Raw genomic sequence first — 23,657 nt, 5'->3', positions numbered from 1 at the left:
AGAAGTGATGCTGTACGAGGTAGAACTTTATGATCCTGGATACAATAAAAAATAGATACAATAAAAAATATATATCTATATATATATATATATATATATATATATATATATATATACATATATAGATATATATATCTCTATAGAGTACTTTAATTTTATTCTGAAAGGAGTTTACCGGATGTCTTGTATTTGTCGTGCATAAGGTTTTGTCTGATATCTACCAGCAGCTATTTGCAAGCTACAATGTTGCTTGGCTTGACACCGAGCCGCTGGCTGCTGTCTCACCGGCACCGCCTCCTCCAGTGTCGCACCGTAAAGTTAGAAAACACCGCAAGAGTAAGTGCTTTGTAATTATTGTTTCTTTCTATCGTTTTATTTCCACGTTTGCATTGTAAAAGGTCACGAGTTGAGCGGACGTTGTATGAAATGCAACAGCGCCAGGTCGAAGGTTTGGTGTGTTTTGGCGCAGAGACAGTCTGAGCGTGTTACTGTTGTTTCTACATGCTGTAGCGTTAGTAGCACATTAACATATGTACAACCCATTAATAGCTAAGAAAGCCCTCAACGTAACATCATGGTGGGTATAGATTAACATTACATAGGCTACTAACTTAGCTTATTGAACTTTTATTACCTTACAGACTCCCGACTAGATTATAAATGCTTAATTAAACCGAACATGATAACTGTAACCCGCTGAAAATGAAAGGTTAGCTAAAACATATTTTGTAGTAGCTAGCAAACTTCTCCTGACGCACACTGCCTGGCAATTCGCGGCAATCTTTTACGCATGCGCAGGTGTACGGCGCACCTGTGGCTGAGTGTACACTTACTGGGTGTTCATTCTGTCTTGTAATCGCGACTTGCAGCTCGAGAGCGATGTCACACAGCACAACAAGCTTGGTTGCAATAGGCAGTTTGAACGTTTCGTATCGTTTATAGTGATTATCTGGTTTACGGTGCTCCCACTGTGGATTTCACATGTTCATTACATACTAACACTTACATTTAACACGTAACAAGACTGTAGCGACATGCCTGTAGGTAACAGTATACAGTGCTGTGTGTACGACTTCTTCATTTGGTTACCACAAAGACAAAAGTGCTTAAAATAGTAGAAAACCACAATGTGTGATGTTCGGAGTAGCCATCTTGGTAACTGAACTCGGAGTTCAGACGACTTAACGAGTCGTTCTATACGTCCTCGGGGGCGTTCTGTTTGCAACTTCCGCTTCGTAACTCAGGAAACCGACTCGCACAAAACGAACGCACCATTATGGTGCGTTCCATTTGTCTCGTGAACTCGGAGCCCGAGTTGCTCTGCGGCGAGAACGTGACGTAATTGCCTGGTTTGTACCACTTATAGCGTTCCAGTTGTCTTTGGGCATTACGAGTCGGAAAGAAGTGCAGCAGCTGTCTTGTTATTGCTTGTGGCTCTTCTTAACAAGCTCAATGTGAAATGATAATGTTTTTCTACAGTAACACTAACATTTCAAGTAATTCCGTTATTGCAAGTCTTATATTTCAATATTATTTTGCCATTTTCGCCTATTTCAGTTTCAACAAGTGCTGTGGTGTTTCTCTCGAGCCACCAGGGGCAGTGGCAGGCTTATTATTGTTATTGTTAGCTACATTAGCCTATTTAGCAAACCAGCTAGAAAACAAAACTTTACATTGTATTGCACGCACAACAACACCGTGCAATGCATAAATTGGTGACCGGACTAAAGCAGCAATGTAAACAAGTGTGTAAGAGCATTTAAAATCGACATTAAAACGACCAATGTAGTACAAATGCAAAGAAAATACATCTCAATATGGGCGCTGCCATCTTTGTTTTGCGGGTCGTACGTTCGTCCTCGTTTAGCTCGGTGTACTGTGAGGTAGCCCGAGCTGGACGGCTGAAAGTCCGACCAAAACGGGGTGTGTCTCGGTGAAATGTCGCGAGATAGCTGCAAGATTTACACTTTCCAACTCGGGCTCTGAGTTCACGAGACAAATGGATAGCACCATTAAGGCCCGGACACACCAACCCAATTATCGGCCGTCGGACGTTGTTGGACAGTCGGGCGAGGTTGGTGACTCGAGTCAGTTCGGTGTGTCCCGTGCCGTTGTCAGTCGGCGTTCATTTTGGTCAATTGGACATGTAGAATCTGCCAGTGGCCGTCGGCCTCAATGACCAATCTGATTGGTGGAGTGCTAGCCCTTGACTAGCGAATCAGTGAGTGCACGAGAAAACCGGAAGTGACGATGGTAAACATACTACGCCAACGCCAGTATCTTGTTATTAAGGCTGCTCAATTAATCAAAATTTCATCATGAATCAGTGTTTCCTCTAGGATTTGTTTTAGCAGTGGGGGCAGGCCTGTCCGAAGCTGTTAGGGTTGCTGTTAGCAGTCAAATAATTGTAAGTTAGACTGAGGGTAACTTCAGTCTTTTCAGCGTACAGTACATTTGTGTTTGTTAAGCTTTTGTTGTTCTTGTCTGAGATAAAACATTGCATTAATTGGGAATTGAACTTCTGAATCCCGCTGACATGTGTAGGCGATAATTCCACTGAACTAATTTTAGAATACTATGGGTCTTTGTGCCCTCAGTCTTTGACTTGCAGGCGACTGACTCCTTAACATCTGTAATATCTGACAATTACTATTAATATTACCATTATAAGTTGTAGTTATTAGTATTCGTGGTGCTATTGTATATGTTATTAGTATAGTTTTATGACAGATAATCAACAGACATGTTTTGCTTGCTGCAGTTTTATAAGTGGTAGTTATCGGTGTGAGCGCGTTTGCAACTGATCCACATTTTATTGTAAAACTAGCAATTAAAGAGTGCAGAGTTGATGGAATGTTTATTTTGTTTTCAATGTTTTATATTTCTGTTCATGATGTGAGGACTGATGTTGCTCGAGATAAGAGTCAAGCCCACTGACGTTGTGCTACTGACCTGTTAGTTATTACAATGCTCTCTTCCCCCGACGTTGCTTCCCTCCTCTGCATCCCCGATGTGTTTTTCTCCAGAGTTCAGGTGGTAAATCAGCTGGTCTGGCCACTATGCCGGCCGGCACTAGTGTGATCAGCTGTTCTCCGGAGTAAACAAAGGCAGCGTGTCCCAGTGGAAGCGGCATTGATAAAAACAACATAAAAAAAAACACGAAAACTCTCTAAAACAACCACATTAGAGAGAGCAGGACTTCACAGAGTTATAGTGAGAAAATAAGAACGGACAAAAAGAGAATAAAAGTCAAGAAATTTAAAAAAGCGGACTCAAAGGCTGGAGCAACGTAACAGGCAGCAAGCAGCTTTCACGCATAAGTTAGTAGTTAGGGTTTAGGGATAAGGACATGGAACTTTGTATATCAAAAGTGCAAGAGGTTTATGGTCCTGGGTGGTTTATGGGCCACACAGTTGAAAGATATACTTAGGGCACTCGTCTGTAGCCTGCAAGTCTCTGTTTGAGGGCATAGTAACAGGGGTTCACGGGCATTGGTGGTTCAGTGGTAGAATTCTCGCCTGCCACGCGGGAGGCCCGGGTTCGATTCCCGGCCAATGCATTATTCTTTATAAACCAAAGCAAACACTGTCTGTCATGGATACACTGCCACAATATAATGAAAAATTACTCAATTATAGGGATCAGTGCATCCTAAAATCCAACATGTAACACAGCTCTCATTCTTCTGCAGCTCATAAACCTGTTAAAACCACAGTGTTAAGGACTAATTCAAGTCAAGTAACATTCTCAGATTCCCGGCAAAAGGTCTAATTGTCCAGGTGCTGGATGTGATGTTCCCCAGCCTCGCCTGCTGCTTCCTGTCAGTCAGGAAGCTTGTAATCCACTGATAGGTGGAGGCTGGCACAGTGAGCTGGGTGAGTTTGGTGTGACAGATGTCCGGGGTGATGGTGTTGTTAAGGATTACTTCAAGCAGGAATTTTGCATTGGCAGTTCACTGGTAGAAGTCTCAGATTCCTGGCAGAAACAGTGACATAGTTGTGATCCAGAACTGTCCAAATGGCCCCAAGTTAAATGTGAGATATGCTCCAGCTGAATTTTCTCACAAAACTCTGGGTTGTGTGTGTAGTTTTTCCTCTACAGCAGCTGCACCAACCTGACATCTGCTGTGCCCCAGGCTGACTGTCTGGACTGTTGTTGGGGTGTTTTAAGTTAAGTTAGGGTTTAGGGATAAGGACATGGAACTTTGTATATCAAAAATGCAAGAGGTTTATGGTCCTGGGTGGTTTATGGGCCACATGATTGAAAGATATACTTAGGGCACTCGTCTGTAGCCTGCAAGTCTCCGTTTGAGGGCATACTGACACAGGTTCCCAGGCATTGGTGGTTCAGTGGTAGAATTCTCGCCTGCCACGCGGGAGGCCCGGGTTCGATTCCCGGCCAATGCATTATTCTTTATAAACCACAGCAAACACTGTCTGTCATGGATACACTGCCACAATATAATTAAAATGTACCCTATTACAGGGATCAGTGCATCCTAAACTCCAACATGTAACACCGTAAACCTGTTAAAACCCCAGTGTTAAGGACTAATTCAAGCAGGAATTTCCCATGTTGACTGCATCATCCACTGACCCGGTAGGCTAACTGCAGGGCATCCAGCAAGGGGCCTGTAATGTCCTTCAGGTATACCAGTATTTCAAAGGACTACAGGTGTCTGATTGTTATACTGATTTTCTACCACATACCTGAGGAGCTGAGGAGGAGGCGACGAGGCTGCAGAGCCGGAGCGAAGGTGAAGGGTAGGCTAGGGGCTAAGCGGTGGAAGTACAAGCCCTCGGTTCCGTCGATAGTGATGGGGAATGTGAACTGTCTGACCAACAAGACGGATGAGCTGGCTGCCCTTGTGAGGACGGACAGGACGTTCAGATTGATATGTAAACGGAAGCAGAGGCAACGACACAAATGTTGACCGGGTTCCAATTTCTGCCGTGACCCGGATTCGAACCGGGGTTGCTGCGGCCACAACGCAGAGTACTAACCTCTATAAGATCACAGCTGCCTGGTTTACTTAGTGCCTCCTTGTTGAGTGTCTCCAGGTCGTGACAGCATAGTTTGAGCTTTGACTTTCGAGGAACCACTGTTTTATCTGTAAGGGATTCCTAAATGATGTGTTACAAAAGCTAGTCAAGTTCCACAGAAGGTTGATCCATCCATCATTCTGTGTGTTTTCTTCAGCGACAAATTTCCAAAGAAAGATCATTAGCACCTACCAACTACAAACAGAAGAGCGTTCACTGGTTGTAGGTGCTTTTCGGACATGTACATGGCTGTGACTGAAACTGGGTGGTTCCAAATGCTCTTAATATGTTGAAAGGCCACTGTCTTTCCAAAGAAAGCTAATTAGCACCTAACACAACCAACAAATGGCCCTGGATCCAATCCAATCCAATCCAACTTTATTTGTTAAGCACTTTAAAACAACCAAAGTTGACCAAAGTGCTGTACAGGAGAATAAATAAGATAAATAAATAAAAGACATAACAGCTCACATGAGGCGCAAAATAACATATAATACAAAAATAAAATGAAAAGACATAAATAAAAATAATAACCATACAATAACAAGCAATCAAAAAATAAAAATAACAAATACAAAAAATAAATCAAGTAAATAAAGTCGACATCTTACTAGGTGTCAAAGGCCACAGAGAAGAGATGGGTTTTAAGACTGGTTTTTAAAACAGACAGAGAAGAGGCCTGTTTAACGTGCAGAGGCAGATCATTCCATAATTTAGGAGCAGACACAGCAAAGGCACGGTCCCCTCTGAGCTCCCGCTTAGTTTTAGGCACACTCAGGAGCAGCTGATCATCTGACCTGAGGGGGCGGACGGGTATATAGGGGTGTAGAAGCTCAGAGAGGTAGGGCAGGGCAAGACCATTTAGGGATTTAAAAGCAAATAAAATAATTTTAAAATGGATCCTAAATTGAATAGGCAGCCAGTGGAGTGAGGCTAAAATGGGGGAAATGTGCTCATGTTTACATGTGCCAGTTAAAAGACGTGCAGCAGCATTCTGTACCATCTGAAGACGGGCGATGGAGGACCCACTAACCCCCACATACAGTGCATTACAGTAATCCAGTCGAGTGGTAACAGAGGCGTGGATTACCGTCTCAAAGTGCTGCCTTGATAGAATTGGCTTTATTTTGGCCAGCTGCCTCAAATGGAAAAAGCTTGATTTGACAACAGCCTTGATCTGACTGTCAAACTTAAGCTCAGGGTCCACCTTTAACCCCTAGGTTTGTGATGCTAGGTTTAATATACTGGGCCAAGGAACCCAGATCTACAGGGGGGATCCCTGTGGTGCCACCAAAAGCCATCACTTCTGTCTTTTTATCATTGAAATTTAAAAAGTTCAGAGTCATCCAGGCCTTTATGTCGTCAAGGCACTTAAGTAGCAGTCTGACAGAGTATTCATTTTTCTTTTTAAGAGGCACATAAATCTGACTGTCGTCTGCATAACAGTGGAATGAAAAGCCGTGCTTCCTAAGTATGGAACCAAGTGGGAGCAAATAGAGAGAGAAAAGAAGAGGGCCAAGAACTGAGCCCTGTGGGACCCCACACAAGAGAGGAGCAGAGGAGGATACAGAGTCACCTAGGCTGACATAGAAAGTTCGATCAGCCAAGTACGACCTGAACCACTCCAGTGCTATGCCCCTGATGCCCACCCACTGCTTCAAACGTGAGATCAGTATTTCATGATCCACTGTGTCAAATGCAGCAGTTAAATCTAAAAGCACAAGGATATTACAGTCACCAGAGTCAGTAGCTAAAAAGATATCATTAAAAACTCTTAAGAGAGCTGATTCTGTGCTGTGCACGGTTTTAAAACCGGATTGGAAAACCTCTAGAATATTATGTTCTTCCAGAAAGGCCATTAATTGATTGTGCACAATCTTCTCCAGGATTTTTGAAAGGAAAGGCAGTTTGGAGATAGGCCTGAAATTAGCAAGAATTGCAGGATCTAGAGCCGTTTTTTAATCAGAGGTTGTACTACTGTGAACTACTACTATTGACTGAAAGTGAGTGGTTCCAAAGGCTCGTAGTAAAACAAGAGTTCTGTAGTTGGCTTTGGATGTTTATCACATGTTGAGCTGCTCTCACGCAGACGCCCGGGCTCATGCACCGGGTCTTTTTCAAATGCAAGCTTTTAAAATTCTGGACGACTTGTTAGTTTTTGCCCTGGAGAGATGGGATGAGACATTTTAAACTGGATTCAGCAAAAATTTCCCATTTCATGGATTTCAGTGACTTGAGTGACTGTGTGTTGCTTCCCTCCTCTGCATCCCCGGTGTGTTTTTCTCCAGAGTTCAGGAGGTAAATCAGCTGGTCTGGCCACTATGCCGGCCGGCACTAGTGTGATCAGCTGTTAAATTGCAGGAGTAAACAAAGGCAGCGTGTCCCAGCGGAAGCGGCATTGATAAAAACAACATAAAAAAACCCCACGAAAACTCTCTAAAACAACCACACTAGAGAGAGCAGGACTTCACAGAGTTATAGTGGGAAAATAAGAACGGACAAAAAGAGAATAAAAGTCAAGAAATTTATAAAAAGCGGACTCAAAGGCTGGAGCAGCGTAACAGGCAGCAAGCAGCTTTCACGCATAAGTTAGTAGTTAGGGTTTAGGGATAAGGACATGGAACTTTGTATATCAAAAGTGCAAGAGGTTTATGGTCCTGGGTGGTTTATGGGCCACACAGTTGAAAGATATACTTAGGGCACTCGTCTGTAGCCTGCAAGTCTCTGTTTGAGGGCATAGTAACAGGGTTTCACGGGCATTGGTGGTTCAGTGGTAGAATTCTCGCCTGCCACGCGGGAGGCCCGGGTTCGATTCCCGGCCAATGCATTATTCTTTATAAACCAAAGCAAACACTGTCTGTTATGGATACACTGCCACAATATAATGAAAAATTACTCAATTATAGGGATCAGTGCATCCTAAAATCCAACATGTAACACAGTTCTCATTCTTCTGCAGCTCATAAACCTGTTAAAACCACAGTGTTAAGGACTAATTCAAGTCAAGTAACATTCTCAGATTCCCGGCAAAAGGTCTAATTGTCCAGGTGCTGGATGTGATGTTCCCCAGCCTCGCCTGCTGCTTCCCGTCAGTCAGGAAGCTTGTAATCCACTGATAGGTGGAGGTAGAGGTGGGCGATATATATCGTTTGCGATAATATCGTCATTGTTGTTTTGACGATGTGCAAATTTCCATTATCGAGTATTTAAATTACTTCGCCAAAAACAATGAAACGCCCGCGGAAACTCCTCACATCCATTAATACACGGTGCAGCAGCGCTCTCTACAGCATGGCAGGATTCAGTCACACAACTAGTGGGCCTACGTGATCACATGACGTGATCACGTGACCTCTCGCTAGCATCCTCCTTGCAACAGTTTAGCAGCGCGTTGTGATGATAGAGAGAAAATGCAAGCACCTCCAGTCCCTGAAGCTACCGGTACTTCAGATGATTTAGTGCCGAGACGTGGGTCCTATGGGCTTCAGCGTTCAGAGCGCTAAGCGCCTTCAGTGGTAAAAAGATGTCAGCGGAGACGTTTTTTTTAGCGCAGCGCTCAGAGCGCTTCAAGTTGAAATCTGTTCAACTTTTAACACAGCTGGGCGCTCGGAAAATGAGTTTTTGAGCGCTCTCAGCGCTGTAAACGCGTTTGGTGGACACAAGTCCAGCTCAGACAATTCTAATCACATTTTAAAGGATATCGACTGATTATCGTTATCGCCAAAATCCCAAAAAATATTGAGATATTATTTTTTGCCCATATCGCCCACCCCTAGGTGGAGGCTGGCACAGTGAGCTGGGTGAGTTTGGTGTGATAGATGTCCGGGGTGATGGTGTTGTTAAGGATTACTTCAAGCAGGAATTTTGCATTGGCAGTTCACTGGTAGAAGTCTCAGATTCCTGGCAGAAACAGTGACATAGTTGTGATCCAGAACTGTCCAAATGGCCCCAAGTTAAATGTGAGATATGCTCCAGCTGAATTTTCTCACAAAACTCTGGGTTGTGTGTGTAGATTTTCCTCTACAGCAGCTGCACCAACCTGACATCTGCTGTGCCCCAGGCTGACTGTCTGGACTGTTGTTGGGGTGTTTTAAGTTAAGTTAGGGTTTAGGGATAAGGACATGGAACTTTGTATATCAAAATGCAAGAGGTTTATGGTCCTGGGTGGTTTATGGGCCACATAATTGAAAGATATACTTAGGGCACTCGTCTGTAGCCTGCAAGTCTCCGTTTGAGGGCATACTGACCCAGGTTCACAGGCATTGGTGGTTCAGTGGTAGAATTCTCGCCTGCCACGCGGGAGGCCCGGGTTCGATTCCCGGCCAATGCATTATTCTTTATAAACCAAAGCAAACACTGTCTGTCATGGATACACTGCCACAATGTAATTAAAATGTACCCTATTACAGGGATCAGTGCATCCTAAACTCCAACATGTAACACCGTAAACCTGTTAAAAATCCCAGTGTTAAGGTCTAATTCAAGCAGGAATTTCCCATGTTGACTGCATCATCCACTGACCCGGTAGGCTAACTGCAGGGCATCCAGCAAGGGGCCTGTAATGTCCTTCAGGTGGATACCAGTATTTCAAAGGACTACAGGTGTCTGATTGTTATACTGATTTTCTACCACATACCTGAGGAGCTGAGGAGGAGGCGACGAGGCTGCAGAGCCGGAGCGAAGGTGAAGGGTAGGCTAGGGGCTAAGCGGTGGAAGTACAAGCCCTCGGTTCCGTCGATAGTGATGGGGAATGTGAACTGTCGGACCAACAAGACGGATGAGCTGGCTGCCCTTGTGAGGACGGACAGGACGTTCAGATTGATATGTAAACGGAAGCAGAGGCAACGACACAAATGTTGACCGGGTTCCAATTTCTGCCGTGACCCGGATTCGAACCGGGGTTGCTGTGGCCACAACGCAGAGTACTAACCTCTATAAGATCACAGCTGCATGGTTTACTTAGTGCCTCCTTGTTGAGTGTCTCCAGGTCGTGACAGCATAGTTTGAGCTTTGACTTTCGAGGAACCACTGTTTTATCTGTAAGGGATTCCTAAATGATGTGTTACAAAAGCTAGTCAAGTTCCACAGAAGGTTGATCCATCTATCATTCTGTGTGTTTTCTTCAGCGACAAATGTCCAAAGAAAGATCATTAGCACCTACCAACTACAAACAGAAGAGCGTTCACTGGTTCTTGGTGCTTTTCGGACATGTACATGGCTGTGACTGAAACTGGGTGGTTCCAAATGCTCTTAATATGTTGAAAGGCCACTGTCTTTCCAAAGAAAGCTAATTAGCACCTAACACAACCAACAAATGGCCCTGGATGAGGGTATTGACTGACAGATACGTGAATTACGTTGGTATCGGTCCCAATACTGATACTGGATCGGATCGGCCCCATCCCTATACTCCCTCTGTGAGTTTGCGCCCTTTGTGCTGGTTTGTGTTTACGTTCCACCGCAGGCCAACGTGCAGGAGGCACAATGCAAGCTCGACTAGCAGATATTGTGTGCAGAGAGGAAAACCCGGACTCGGGACAGCGCCAGCATGGCGTCGACATGTCAAAAACATTGCTGGATGTGACACAGGGTATGCTGGACAGATCAGCCAGACAGATCAGTAGGAAGAAAAACTAAAAACAGGAGTTCTGCAATTGGCTTTGGATGTTTTTATCACATGTTGAGCTGCTCTCACGCAGACACCCGGGCTCCCTAGATAAAAACGGCTTATTCTAAGGTAACAAGAACACAATAAAATGAACAAACAATAAAAATAAATATAATAATAAATAAATGAATGAAATAAATAAACACTGGACCTTTGGGACAAAATGTGAAGAACATAACAGAACAACAGATGGCAAATGTATGACCTCAGCTATTTTTTTTTCTGCCATCCACGCTCTTTTTCTCCATTACATAGAACAGTGAAGCCTGAAATTCTTTCCACGTCATTTCCTTTGTCTTTATGATGCAAGGACCTTAGCTGGACAGTAAATGTATATTCCTGCCACTCCCGGAAATCCTGTGTGGATGTGTCTGCTGTTTGGACCCTGTTTCAGCTCTGTGTGACAGAAACGACACATTGGGGTTGTGTGTGTAGATTTTCCTCTACAGCAGCTGCACCAACCTGACATCTACTGTGCCCTAGGCTTACTGTCTGGACTGTTGTTGGGGTGTTTTAAGTTAAGTTAGGGTTTAGGGATAAGGACATGGAACTTTGTATATCAAAAATGCAAGAGGTTTATGGTCCTGGGTGGTTTATGGGCCACATAATTGAAAGATATACTTAGGGCACTCGTCTGTAGCCTGCAAGTCTCTGTTTGAGGGCATACTGACACAGGTTCACAGGCATTGGTGGTTCAGTGGTAGAATTCTCGCCTGCCACGCGGGAGGCCCGGGTTCGATTCCCGGCCAATGCATTATTCTTTATAAACCACAGCAAACACTGTCTGTCATGGATACACTGCCACAATATAATTAAAATGTACCCTATTATAGGGATCAGTGCATCCTAAAATCCAACATATAACACGGTTCTCATTCTTCTGCAGCTCATAAACCTGTTAAAACCACAGTGTTAAGGACTAATTCAAGCAGGAATTTTGCATTGGCAGTTCACTGGTAACATTCTCAGATTCCCGGCAAAAGGTCTTAATTGTCCAAGTGCTGGATGTGATGTTCCCCAGCCTCGCCTGCTGCTTCCTGTCAGTCAGGAAGCTTGTAATCCACTGATAGGTGGAGGCTGGCACAGTGAGCTGGGTGAGTTTGGTGTGATAGATGTCTGGGGTGAGCATTCATCAGTAAATGTATGAAGTATTACTTATATTTCCACATGGCATGAATTAATTAATAATGCATTAACATCAATGTACTGCACTGCATTTACCTTCCACTAGTGGCTCATGTGGTTTCCTTTGGGTGTCAGCTGGTGGTCTGGACACTGATGCTGATGGTACTAAAACAGACATGATTATGTCAGTTAGAAACATATTTATCATTATATATGAATGTATACCAGTTTTCATAAATACACTTCAAACCACTAAAATCTTACTTCACCTGCTAAGTCTTATAAAGTTGGTTATTCATTCTGTTAATGTTACTGTAGTACACTTCTTTCGTACACACGTTCAGATACTTTTACATGGATTGATGCTCAATCATAATACTATTCTTTAACCTTTATTAGTCCAAGCAGGCGAATCAATATGTTTTTCACATGCATGAAGAAAAAAATGGGTACTTACCCTCATCGCGGAGGAACTAAAAAGTTAGTAGGAACGTCATGCAAACACATTAGTGGAACATGGCTGGAACATGGCCAGAACACACAGAAGAGAACGGTTTAATTCATGTTTCCATTTTGGAGAGCAATTCATTGTGGCTCAATCTAGCATGTGTGAACTTCTACAAAACTGCTTCTACAAAACCTGTTTTCACTCCCGAGGTACCGTCCTGGTACGGCAAATGACTTTGCAGCAGCTGCAAACACACAAAGAGATTAAACAGTACAGCAAAAGTCATGTTTAAGAAATTTACTAAATTACTAAATTGATTCTGAATGTTCAGTCAGTAGAAGAATGTACTTACAACACTGTGCCAGTTCCTTGGTGGGTGATATGCTCTGCATCGCTCTCTCCAGCTCTTCATCATCATCCATCACTGTGACACAAACATAAAGAATTAGAGTGCTGTTAAAAATGTATTTCTACATTAGGCATACATTATTCATTGTTGAGAGCCAAAGCCAACCAGCAGGTCATCCTCTGAGGCTGCTCGAGCTTTGGGTTTTCCCAGTTCGTAAGCCAGGAGAGATTTTATTTCACTAAAGCCGCGGGCATAACCCACAAAAGATGCCATGCTGGCCTTGCTGTGCCCCTCAGTCGTGTGCACTCCGGCAGCCTCTTGCTTCTGGGTGTGCTTAATAAGGTAGACTGTATAGCCTACGTCATTCTGTAACAGCCACCTGAAGGATTTGCTCTTGTACTTGCCAAACTGTAAGATGTAATCCCCCAGCATCTCTGTGTTGTCTGAGGCATCCCCTCGTCTCTGATGCACCACAGTCGGGGCATTCTGTCTCACTGTGTCCTCCTTAAGAGGTGCAGACTTGTCCTGCAGAGAAGGGTTGTCCTTGAGGAGCTGAGCTGCATCAGTCGGATCCTGACGCAGGTAACCTCGAGGTCCCTTGCGGAAAAAAACTTTCCTCCTCCCAGGAAAGAAACTGAATGGTTTTTCCATGCATGTGGAGAATTTTTTTTTATATATTAAACATGTTCTTCTTCTTAAACATTAGATACTAATGGGGAATTGTCTTTCCTGAAGGGATCCAAAATGTAGAAAATAATTACTTTTTTCCTGAATTTCTGCACCAGATGGGCTTAAATATATACCTTTTAATATATATATATTAATATATATGTGTGTATATATGTGCAATAATTACTGTGCAATACCATTCCATATTCACTGTGCAAACTATTGCCCATGTGCAACTGCTGCTACTATTTGTGTTATCTGTTGTTTGTGGATTCTTACTGTTTGTGGATTCTTACTGTTTTTTCTCTTGTACATAGTATTTTTATTTTATTTTATTTATTATTTTCCTACTCTTACTGTTTTTTATACTGTTTTTTCTCTATCCACGTTGCTGCTGCAACATTGGAATTTACCCATTGTGGGATAAATAAAGGAATATCTGATATAGCTTTAGGTATTTAAACAAAAAAATCAAATCATGTCGAGTAACATTTTGAAATGACTAACTAAATAAGATAGTATCAAATATTAAAAGAGAAATGAATGTAAGAAAACAATTACTTAATTAAACATTAATAAAATATATAGGACAAAAGAAAACATGTAAATAAAGGTGACTATAAAAGCACAGTTTGAACAAGATATAAAACAATTCAAGTGAAACCAGTGCAGACAGGTTGAATAACGTAAATTACTCTTAATTATTAGTTATGAGAAACCCTGGAACTGTTAAACTGTACATTTGGGAAATCGTTTACATACTAACTACCTGCTCAATGTTTTAATGACAATATAACTTATCTAAACTGACTAAAATTGTGCATAGAAAGACATGAAAGTTCAAACTTAAGAAAGGGCTACCCCAAAACAACAACTCAATGGGGAGAGTTACTCAAACAGTTTTAGAGAGAGAGATAGTCCAGTTCGAAGGACACTACAAGGAATGGGCGGAGGCCCTGTTTCAAACTGACAATCTGATGCCTTATTAACTTAATTATAGGGATCAGTGCTTCCTATACTGCAACACCTAACACAGTCCGCATTTCTCAGCAGCTGTGATCATGTTCATGTTTCCATGGTATGCAGAGGGGGCTCTTCCCTGCCTAGTCTTATCAGATTTAAGATTTGGGTTACCACCTCACAAAAGTCTTTCTATGCTATACCAAAAAAAAAATCAACTCACCTCCTGGTTGTATGATTATTCTGGCAGTAGCTGTCTGCCAGACTCTCTTCTGATGTCTCACTCCTTTTCACTGTGTGTAATCTTTTGTCTGTGTGTCTGCACAGAGTGCTGCTTTGGACAGCGTACTCTCTGCATTCAGGTCTATATGTGGTGAGGACAGCGTCTCATTGGGTGAAGCTGTCAGAGAGCAACATGGTAAAGATGAGTCTGTACACAGGTAGGTCACACAGACACACCATACTGCTTTGTAATAGTGTTTTCAATACTATGCATTTTATTCCAGAATAATGCAGTAGCACAATGCACAAGTCTTGTGACAGTACACAAAAATGTATATATATATATTCCCCAGCTATTTGCTAGCTTTGTCTGTCTGCTGTTTGGCACTGAGCAAGTAGTACAGCGGGTAATTTTACACATGGTAATTTCATCCATTGTTCATAGAAAAATACATACACACTTGTGTTTTATCCCAGTCTGTGGATACTGCTGGAAACTGTGACTTTCCCTTGGGGGATGAATAGAGTATCTATCTATCTATCTATCTATCTATCTATCTATCTATCTATCTATCTATCTATCTATCTATCTATCTATCCATCCATCCATCTATCCATCTATCTATCTATCCATCTATCTATCCATCTATCTATCCATCTATCTATCTATCTATCTATCTATCTATCTGAAGGTAAAAAGAGGTAGCCAACTTAGGAGCTTTCCCCCCCGCTCTTTGGTGTCAGTTCTGAGGGAAGAGTGAATGTGTCAAACACAACTCACACAAAGCACTTCACTTGTTTGGAATGTGGAGCAGCAACTGGCTGCTGTCATTACGCGCAGCATATGTCCCCAGCATGTTGAACAGCAGGGCAGATTTGCTCGCCAGAGCTGGTGCGGCTCCATCACAGCTAGTCATTGCTGCTGCTGTTACGCAGAGACTTGTTGTCATAGGCACATGGCAGATTGGCACATGAAAGGGTTAATTTGAATAAGTCGGTCTCCCGTTTAGGGTGATTGAGACTATTCAAAGCGCGAGGGCAGCGTGAACACGTTCATTGTAAGATGAAGAGTGGCGCGTGTTTGAGAGATGGTGTGAGGCTAAAGCCATTATTTCATTTCAAAGTTCTGTTCCGAATGTGCTATGCTTCCTGCAGGACTTACTGGACAATTGTAAAGCTGTTTCCTCTATTAAAGTTTTTTTGGTTTATGTGGGTTTTAGGAATTCACCGATTGGACAGCATTCTCTGATAAGGAGGTTTATGAAGGGAGCTCGTCGGCTACAGCCAGCTTGTAAACCTTTAGTTCATTCATGGGACAACTGTATTGGTGGCACTCTCAGGGCTTCCTTTCGAGTCAAACGGATAAGTGAATTACATGCATTGTCTGTAGACACATCCTGTTTGCAATTTTTCCCTGACTATTGGAAAGTGCTGCTTTCACCCACCACCTTTTGTAGAGGTGAGTGAAAGGCGGCTTAATTCACTTTGTCCTGTAAGAGCCTTGGGCATCTATTTGGACAGGACTAAGAGATTTAGGAAGAGTAACCAGCTTTTTGTATCTTGGGCCCCTTCTTACAGAGGGAAGGCTCCTATTTGTCAGCACCTGTCACACAGGGTGGTAGAGGCTATAATCCTGACTTATGAGAGTTATAGACTGCAGCCCCCTGAGAACCTGTGGGCTCATTCCACCATAGGAATGGCCAACTCATGGGCCCTATTCAGGGGCATTTCTGCGGGTGACATTTGTGCTGCTGCTAGTTGGGCATCTCTACACACATTTATTTGGTTTTACTGCCTAGATGTGACAGTGCCTTCACTGTCACACTCAGTCCTGAGCGTGGGTCCATGTTAACTATGTGCTAGCCCATGGGGAGGGCTTGTGGTGGTGTTATGGGGTTTGGAGCATGCAATTCGGGAGTGGACTACATCTCCCATAGTGAGATACCTGCCACACTGCCCTGCTTGCATGGATGGGGTACTTGGTAGAAGTACGCTTGGCAATGCTGTGTAGGGCACCAGTGGTGTTTATAAAAGGGGACCGGCAGGCCCGTGCAACTGAAGATCATTGGTCTGTCCCATGACAGACGTGGTGGTATTGGAGCTTCCATGATTGGTCACATGGTTTGATTTAATATAAACATACAAAAAAATATTTTTGTAATTGTTTTGGCCTACATTGCTAAATAGGTGTATAAAATGACAGAGGATGCAGTTTTAAAGAGTTAAAATGACTTCATCTCACCTTTAATGATTCCTCTGTAAATGACGATAATAAGATGTTTTCCTACTAAATCCTACAAGGGGTGATAACAAAATGTGCCGTTTAGTGAATAAGCATGGAGAGCAGTGAGTGAGAGTTTTGCATTGCTGCTGTTCAGATGCTGTCCCCCAGATGTGGTGTTGTTTCCTCATTGCGTGGAGGAGGTCAGCGCCCTGGCTAAGGTCTGCCACAACCACCGCCTTCCCATCATCCCCTTCGGCACTGGAACTGGCCTGGAGGGAGGGGTCGGTGCTGTGGAGGTGAGAGAGTATATTGTACTGTATTATGTGTACTTGTGGTTTTAGCTTTAAAGAGAGACAAGTTTAAGTAATTCAGGGGCTTCAGCCATATAATTTACTGAGCAGGTGGAGTACAGTTTTTCTTTGAAAACTTACTTAAATTATGTTATGTGAGTGTTTAGAGAAAATCATAATATTGCTACTAATCAATGAGCTTATAGCCACTATAAAGCCACGTAAAACCGGGAGTTGATAATTCCTTGTAGGTTAATCACTATGAGCATCCCCATTTAGACTGTTAAATTGTTTCCATGTCATTTGATACATTCTTATTATATAAATATCAATAATAGACACTTTAAGTACAAATAAATAAATGGAAATACACAAATCAACATTTCTTTCTCCTGCCTTTAGGGTGGTGTGTGCTTCAGCCTGAGGAACATGGACCAGGTTCTGGATCTCCACCAGGAGGACTTTGACGTGACGGTGGAGCCTGGTGTGACTCGGAAGGCCCTCAACGCCTACCTGCGAGACACCGGCCTATGGTTTCCTGTTGGTCAGTCACACTGTTTCTAGCTCAGTCAAGGACTGGTCACATCAGTGTTTAAAGTAACAAAATCTCAGGGAAAAATCTATTAATTCCAATATGATCGGTGCAGTTAGTGGATTGGCACAGAGGGGTGAGGTAAATCCATGCAAGTTTTTCCCAAACAAGTTCAGCTTGACAGTGCTGAGGGGGTTTAGAGGTTAGTTCTTAGCAACTGAATAATAAGAAAAAATAAGAAAATAACCCCAAATAAGAAGTCGGCTAACATGATCACAATGTCAGCCTGAATGACAGAAGTGACATAAAATGGCAATTGAGCCATCCTAAGGCCCCTTTAGCTCTCTGCTCCAGTTTTATTGTTAGCTAATGTTAGCAAAATGTTAGCATACTTTTTTTTGCATACGTTATGCTGATATCAGCTTTCAGGTATAACTAGCTAGCTAACAATTGATGGAGATTAGCTACTGAGTTGTACTGTACTGATGTAGGTGCTATGCTATGTGCTAGGTGCTAAGTCACAGCGGTACCATTTGTTGGTACAACAGTGGTTTAAAGGCACACCAAACGATGTTGGTGCAATCACTTAATTTTGGTTATCAAAGTTTATCAATTATCAAAAGATAATAGAAAATTACTTAAATTAATATTAAAGGTCCTTGGGGTGCCACCCTTAAATAAGGGAAACGATAGCCAATCATTTATTGATCAGTCTCATAAAATACATTAAAGTATTCATTAAGAAATTGGATTAATAATTAAATTAATTACTATGACCAAAATCACTATTAATAGTTTAAATGGAAGGATGTGGAATTCTGCATAGAACAGACTGGTTTCACCCATGAAAAAAAAAACAAAAAAGGCTAAATTAAGTTGGCCAGCACGTATAGTAAACACAAGCTTTTGTTAAAAGAGAAATAAGTAGAATAAAGGCAAAACAAGATAAAAAAAACACTCAATGTACAATCTAACTTAAAGGAATTAAGCTAAAGAAAAAGGTGTGTGTGCATCGGGTTACAGTCACAGGAAGCGGCCGGATGAGGTGACAGGAAGCGACACATCACAATAAAAGTCCAATAAAACCACGAGAACAAGTTCATGTTTAAACGTCCACTCTGACCCTGCAAACATTAGATAGCTAACTTACTATCTTGCAACCGTCTTTAAAATGTGGTTGTCTTTTCAACATAGACAAGCCTAGCCCATAGCATGTCTAAGTATAGGCAGGTAGGAAGTTGACCAACCGTTTCTGACTGAGGTTCAGCTGTTATTGGAGCGCAGAGCAAAAAGGGGTGTGGCTTAGGAAGGGTAAATTATCTCTACCCTGTGCACTCCCTCGTGTCCTGGTTGTGACATGCAGTGTTTTCAGCATTGCTCTTAATGACTCTGGCTTGTGTGTGTGGCCTGGTCAGCCTTCATTAATGCTAGCAGCATTAATCCAGCATGTGGTTATCTTTCACTTTTCTATTTCCCTGTTGGTCAGTCACATAAAAAGTATTTTACTAGATGAATGTTTTCCATTTTGGAGGATGTGTGCTAAACAATCAGGTCAAGCGCTGCTCATAGGACCACACAACTGTGGGTGTAACAGGATTAAAGTAGATTTACCTTTTCTGTCCATTTTCAGTATATTGTAAAATAAATCAATAGATTTGTCATTTTGAAGTCACTCATGATGTGTTTTCATTGTCTCAGATCCTGGTGCTGATGCGTCTCTGTGTGGCATGGCCGCCACCAGTGCCTCTGGTACCAATGCAGTGCGTTACGGAACGATGAGGGAAAACGTTCTAAATCTGGAGGTGGTTCTGGCTGACGGGACAATCATACACACGGCTGGGAAGGGCCGACGCCCCAGGTACACATTAGCCACTTGCACCCACAAATGTGCAACATTGCCCTAGCACAGCCTAAACTCTCGGACCTTAATTTTCTCTCTATCAATCTTTAGGAAGACATCAGCAGGCTACAACCTGACCAACTTGATTGTGGGGTCAGAGGGTACCCTGGGGATCATCACCAAAACTACATTGCGCCTGTACGGCATCCCAGAGGCCATGGTGTCAGCCGTCTGCTCTTTCCCCTCTGTCCAGGCTGCTGTGGATAGCACAGTTCAGATTCTACAAGCGGGAGTGCCCATTGCTCGCATCGGTGAGGAGATAATAACTGCACCCTTCCCATATGATACGTTTTATTTTAATACATTTTGTTATAGATACAAACACCCACACTTCTAGTGGGTCACAAGTAACGTTTGTGAGGGATTATGTTTATGTCAATACATGGTTTTTAAAGGTGCAGTGTGTAACATTTAAAACGATCTTTTGGCAGAAATTGAATATAATATCCACAGGTATGTTTTCATTAGTGTAATCATGTGAGAAGTTTCTCCCTCGCACTTGGAAAGGGAGGATGAATAGAAGAATAGATAATACTTATAATAATTATAACGTCATAGCAGCTGAGTTAAGAGTCAATTATTATTAAAAAGTCTTATTGCACTTGGAAGGAACAATCTCCTGTATCGTTCCTTCTTGCAGCGTGGTTGAATGAGTCTGTTGCTGAAGCTGCTCTTTAGCTTGTCCAGTGTTGTGTGGAGGGGGTGGGAGGGATTGTCCATGATTGCCAGCAGTTTTGCCAGCATCCTCTCCTCCACCACCTCCTCCAGGGTGGCAAGCTTCAAGCCAACAACAGACTCGGCCTTCTTGATGAGTTTGTTCAGTCTGTTGGCATCCTTTGCCTTGATGCCCGCACCCCAGGACACCGCAGCAAAGAAGATGGTGCTCGCCACAACAGACTGATAGAACATCTGCAACATCCTGTTGCAGACATTAAAGGACCTGAGCCTCCTCAGGAAGTAAAGTCGGCTCAGGCCCTTCTTATAAACAGTCTCTGTATTTGTGGACCAGTCCGGTTTACTGTCCAGTGTGACACCCAGGTACTTGTAGTTTGTTACTATGTCCACATCTGTCCCACCGATGCAGACAGGAGAGGGCAGGGGCTTGTTACTCCTGAAGTCCACCACCATCTCCTTTGTCTTTGCCACATTCAGCTGCAGGTGGTTCACCCTACACCACTTCACAAAGCGATCAACCAGGTCCCTGTACTCAGTCCTCTCCCGCCCTCCAGACACCCCACAATGGCCTTGTCATCCGAGTATTTCTGCAGATGACACGACTCAGTGCAGTACTTAAAGTCAGTAGTGTAGGTGGTGAAGAGGAAGGGAGACAGTACAGTTCCCTGGGGGGGCCCTATGTTACTAATCAGATGGTCAGACACACAGTTCTGTAATCTCACAAACTGCGGTCTGCCGTCAGATAGTCATCGACCCATGTGATGAGGGGAGCACTCACCTGCATGTTCTCCAGTTTGGCCTTCAGCATTCTGGGCTGGATGGTGTTGAAGACGCTAGAGAAGAGTCCATGGTGAGTGTCAGTCGGGGGGGGTGGGGATGGTGATAGGTGGTGTCTGCTGTAGGAGTTTGTTGGGGGCTTTGGGGGGTGTGATAGTGTCCTGGGGTTGTTGCTCAGAGGAGAAGTAGAGGGGCTGCCAGGGGTGGGGGAGCTGAAGTTAAACCTGTTAAAAAACTGGTCCAACTCGTTGGCTCGTGGTTGATTCCCCTCAGCTGCACCCACACCTCCCCCCTGAAAGCGGCGACAAGCTCGATGTACGGGCTGCAGACACGCTCTTTCACACAGACACCACCTGTTGTTTTTATGAGCACGGCCAGTCCCCCTCTTTTCTTCTTGCCGGTCGCGGTGGTGTCCCTGTCGGCTCGAACCGTCTGGAAGCCGGGAATGTTGACTTTGGAGCCAGTACCTGCTCGTGTAGCCACGTTTCCGTGAAACACATGATACTAGACTCCCTGTACTCCCTCTGTGTCCTGGTGAGGGCTTCCAGTTCGTCCACTTTATTTGCCAGCAACCTTAGGTTTCCAGTGATGATTGCAGGGATGTAGAGTTTAAACCTCCTCTCCTTCATCCTCCATTTAACCCCCACTCTGCAGCCTCGCCGTCTCCTCCTCAGTTCCTCCGGTATAGAGGGTCTCTCTCCAGCCAGGATGCTGGGGTGCCTCAGGGCGATCATCTGGTTGCGGGTGTAAACAATGCGACTCCCTGTCGCCATGGAGACCAGTGCAAACAAAAATAAAAGTGCTCAAAAACGCGTGTGAAAAAATAGTAAGAAAGTAAGAAAACTGTTAAAAATAGAAAAAACTAAAAACACACACTGAAAACACACTAAAACTACAACAATTATAGGAGCTGCTATAACAGGCTGCCGTTGTAACAGGCGCCATCATGAAAAAAAAAAAAAAAGAGTGAGTTCCAATCTGCAGCTACATCGCTAGATGGCACTAAATCCCACACACTGGAAAATCCTACCTAGTATGCCTTTAATAGGTGTTGGTGTTGTACAGTAGACCATAGTGAATTGTGGTATGCACCCATACACCCAGGTAAAGGGTGTGTGGGTATTTTTCAGATGTTGGTCACAATTACCTGCAGACCATGTGACTGGCATCTGTTAGATATCAGTTAGAACAGGAACAAAGGAGCTGGACATTTCTTTTAAAAATGTCACGTTTACTGTTGTTGCCTGTACAAGCAGTACAGAGTAATGATACAGCTTGGCTAAAGGGTGGAAATCATCATGAATTGACCCCACTTTCATGCTGTAATACGGGTCCGATTGGTCATCCCCTGCTGGGTGAGTTAAGTGAAATACGTGTGATCACAGCTCAGCATATCACAGCATGGCTAAAATGTCCTACAGGTGTGGATTAGAACTCATGGTCTTCTTCATTGGCCACATCTGACTCCAGTCTAAACAAGGCTCAACTGTCTGTTGCAATTAATCTACTTTGACTGACATTTTGTGTCATCTTTTTAAAACCTGGGAGGAATTTTTGTCATGCACTGTAAATAAGTGATTGGTCAGTGACGAGATCTGGTTTGATGTTTTCCCCTTAAGCATACTTAAGATGGACATGTGTCATAAATAGGTGATGTTAAAGTCCCCATCCACTCAAGAATCAGTGTTTCAATGAAGTCAGTCCTGGTCCAGTATCAACTTGTACAGTGTGATGTAGAAACTTGAAGCCACCAGTGCACATCCACTGAGAATGGACTTTACAGTGAAGTAGGAGACATCTTGTGTCCAGCAAGAAAACTTCATAATGAGGTAGAAGGAGTAGATGCTTTTTTAAGGATTTGATTATGGAAATTGTACTTTTACAGAAAAAACACGTCAGACACACATTATTGTTTCAAGCAGACTAGTTGTATACATGTCTTAATACATGTCTGGAAGGGATCTTTAAAAACACAATTTTAGTCCAGTGTCTGTTTGTTCTCAGCATGTGCATAAAAGGGGATAATGCAGTTTAATAAAAGGGATGGTTAGATTTAATTGAGCCATATATTGACAAAGACTACTACAAAGAGAAGACATCAAGAGAGGAGCTCTTGAAGCTGAATTGGCAAAAGCTTTCTATATCTGAGATGTATAAAGAGACTTCTAACAATGAAATCAAACTTTTCAGCATCTTAGAAGAGCAAGAAATCTTTTCAGATCACGTCTTTTGATAATCTGCCTATTTCCTCACAGTATGTGGCCATGACTGAAGATGCAATCAAATACAAATGAACTGCAAGTGGTATCTCCGGGCTACTCAGGACTATTCCGGCCCACAAATACACAATGGAGGGGATCTAAATGTGTGTGTTAAGTGTTAGCCATGTGAATGCAATCAGTCCAGCGATAAGCTGACGTTATTAGGATTAATGAAAGACAAAATAGCCACAGAGAGGTAGAAGAAAAATGAATGTGGTTTGGAAGAACTGGGTTTAAAGACAGAACAAGGAAGAGATGAAACTTTATTGATCTCTTAAGAAAATGGGTACCTGCAGTAGGAGGATAATATATTCCAGGAGGGAGAAGTGTGTTATCAAATTAACTGTGAGAATAGAATCAATATCAGTCATTGGCAGCTGGAAATGTTGTATTTGGTCAGAAGGATGGCCTATTTATCTACTGCTATCTGCACAACACTGACATCAGTCTCATTCTCTGTGTTCTGACTGTGTGTGTGTGTGTGTGTGTGTGTGTGTGTGTGTGTGTGTGTGTGT

The 23,657-nt window shown here is 43.1% G+C and overlaps 1 protein-coding gene, 1 long non-coding RNA gene and 5 other non-coding genes across 7 annotated transcripts in view; all 7 read left to right on the top strand.

Moving 5' to 3' along the window:
• ldhd (lactate dehydrogenase D) overlaps positions 1 to 23,657 on the top strand; it is a 29,543-nt gene that overhangs the window by 369 nt on the left and 5,517 nt on the right. Inside the window, exons 2-7 of the mRNA XM_051383236.1 lie at positions 225 to 336; positions 14,589 to 14,701; positions 16,862 to 17,003; positions 17,400 to 17,541; positions 19,228 to 19,387; positions 19,481 to 19,680. Coding sequence (XP_051239196.1) covers positions 244 to 336; positions 14,589 to 14,701; positions 16,862 to 17,003; positions 17,400 to 17,541; positions 19,228 to 19,387; positions 19,481 to 19,680 — 850 coding nt within the window. The 5' untranslated portion in view covers positions 225 to 243. The remainder of the gene's footprint in view (positions 1 to 224; positions 337 to 14,588; positions 14,702 to 16,861; positions 17,004 to 17,399; positions 17,542 to 19,227; positions 19,388 to 19,480; positions 19,681 to 23,657) is intronic.
• On the top strand, positions 2,262 to 11,985 carry LOC127353808 (uncharacterized). The gene is made up of 2 exons (XR_007881356.1): positions 2,262 to 8,167; positions 8,825 to 11,985. It is a non-coding gene; the product is annotated as an uncharacterized LOC127353808 (long non-coding RNA).
• On the top strand, positions 3,489 to 3,559 carry trnag-gcc (transfer RNA glycine (anticodon GCC)). Its single transcript has one exon. It is a non-coding gene; the product is annotated as a tRNA-Gly (tRNA).
• Positions 4,336 to 4,406, top strand: trnag-gcc (transfer RNA glycine (anticodon GCC)). Its single transcript has one exon. It is a non-coding gene; the product is annotated as a tRNA-Gly (tRNA).
• trnag-gcc (transfer RNA glycine (anticodon GCC)) lies at positions 7,799 to 7,869 on the top strand. Its single transcript has one exon. It is a non-coding gene; the product is annotated as a tRNA-Gly (tRNA).
• Positions 9,302 to 9,372, top strand: trnag-gcc (transfer RNA glycine (anticodon GCC)). The gene has a single exon. It is a non-coding gene; the product is annotated as a tRNA-Gly (tRNA).
• trnag-gcc (transfer RNA glycine (anticodon GCC)) lies at positions 11,394 to 11,464 on the top strand. The gene has a single exon. It is a non-coding gene; the product is annotated as a tRNA-Gly (tRNA).

Source organism: Dicentrarchus labrax, unplaced genomic scaffold, assembly GCF_905237075.1.
Source record: "Dicentrarchus labrax unplaced genomic scaffold, dlabrax2021, whole genome shotgun sequence".
NCBI classification, from domain to species: Eukaryota; Metazoa; Chordata; class Actinopteri; family Moronidae; genus Dicentrarchus; species Dicentrarchus labrax.
This window is presented reverse-complemented; position numbering and strand designations above follow the sequence as displayed.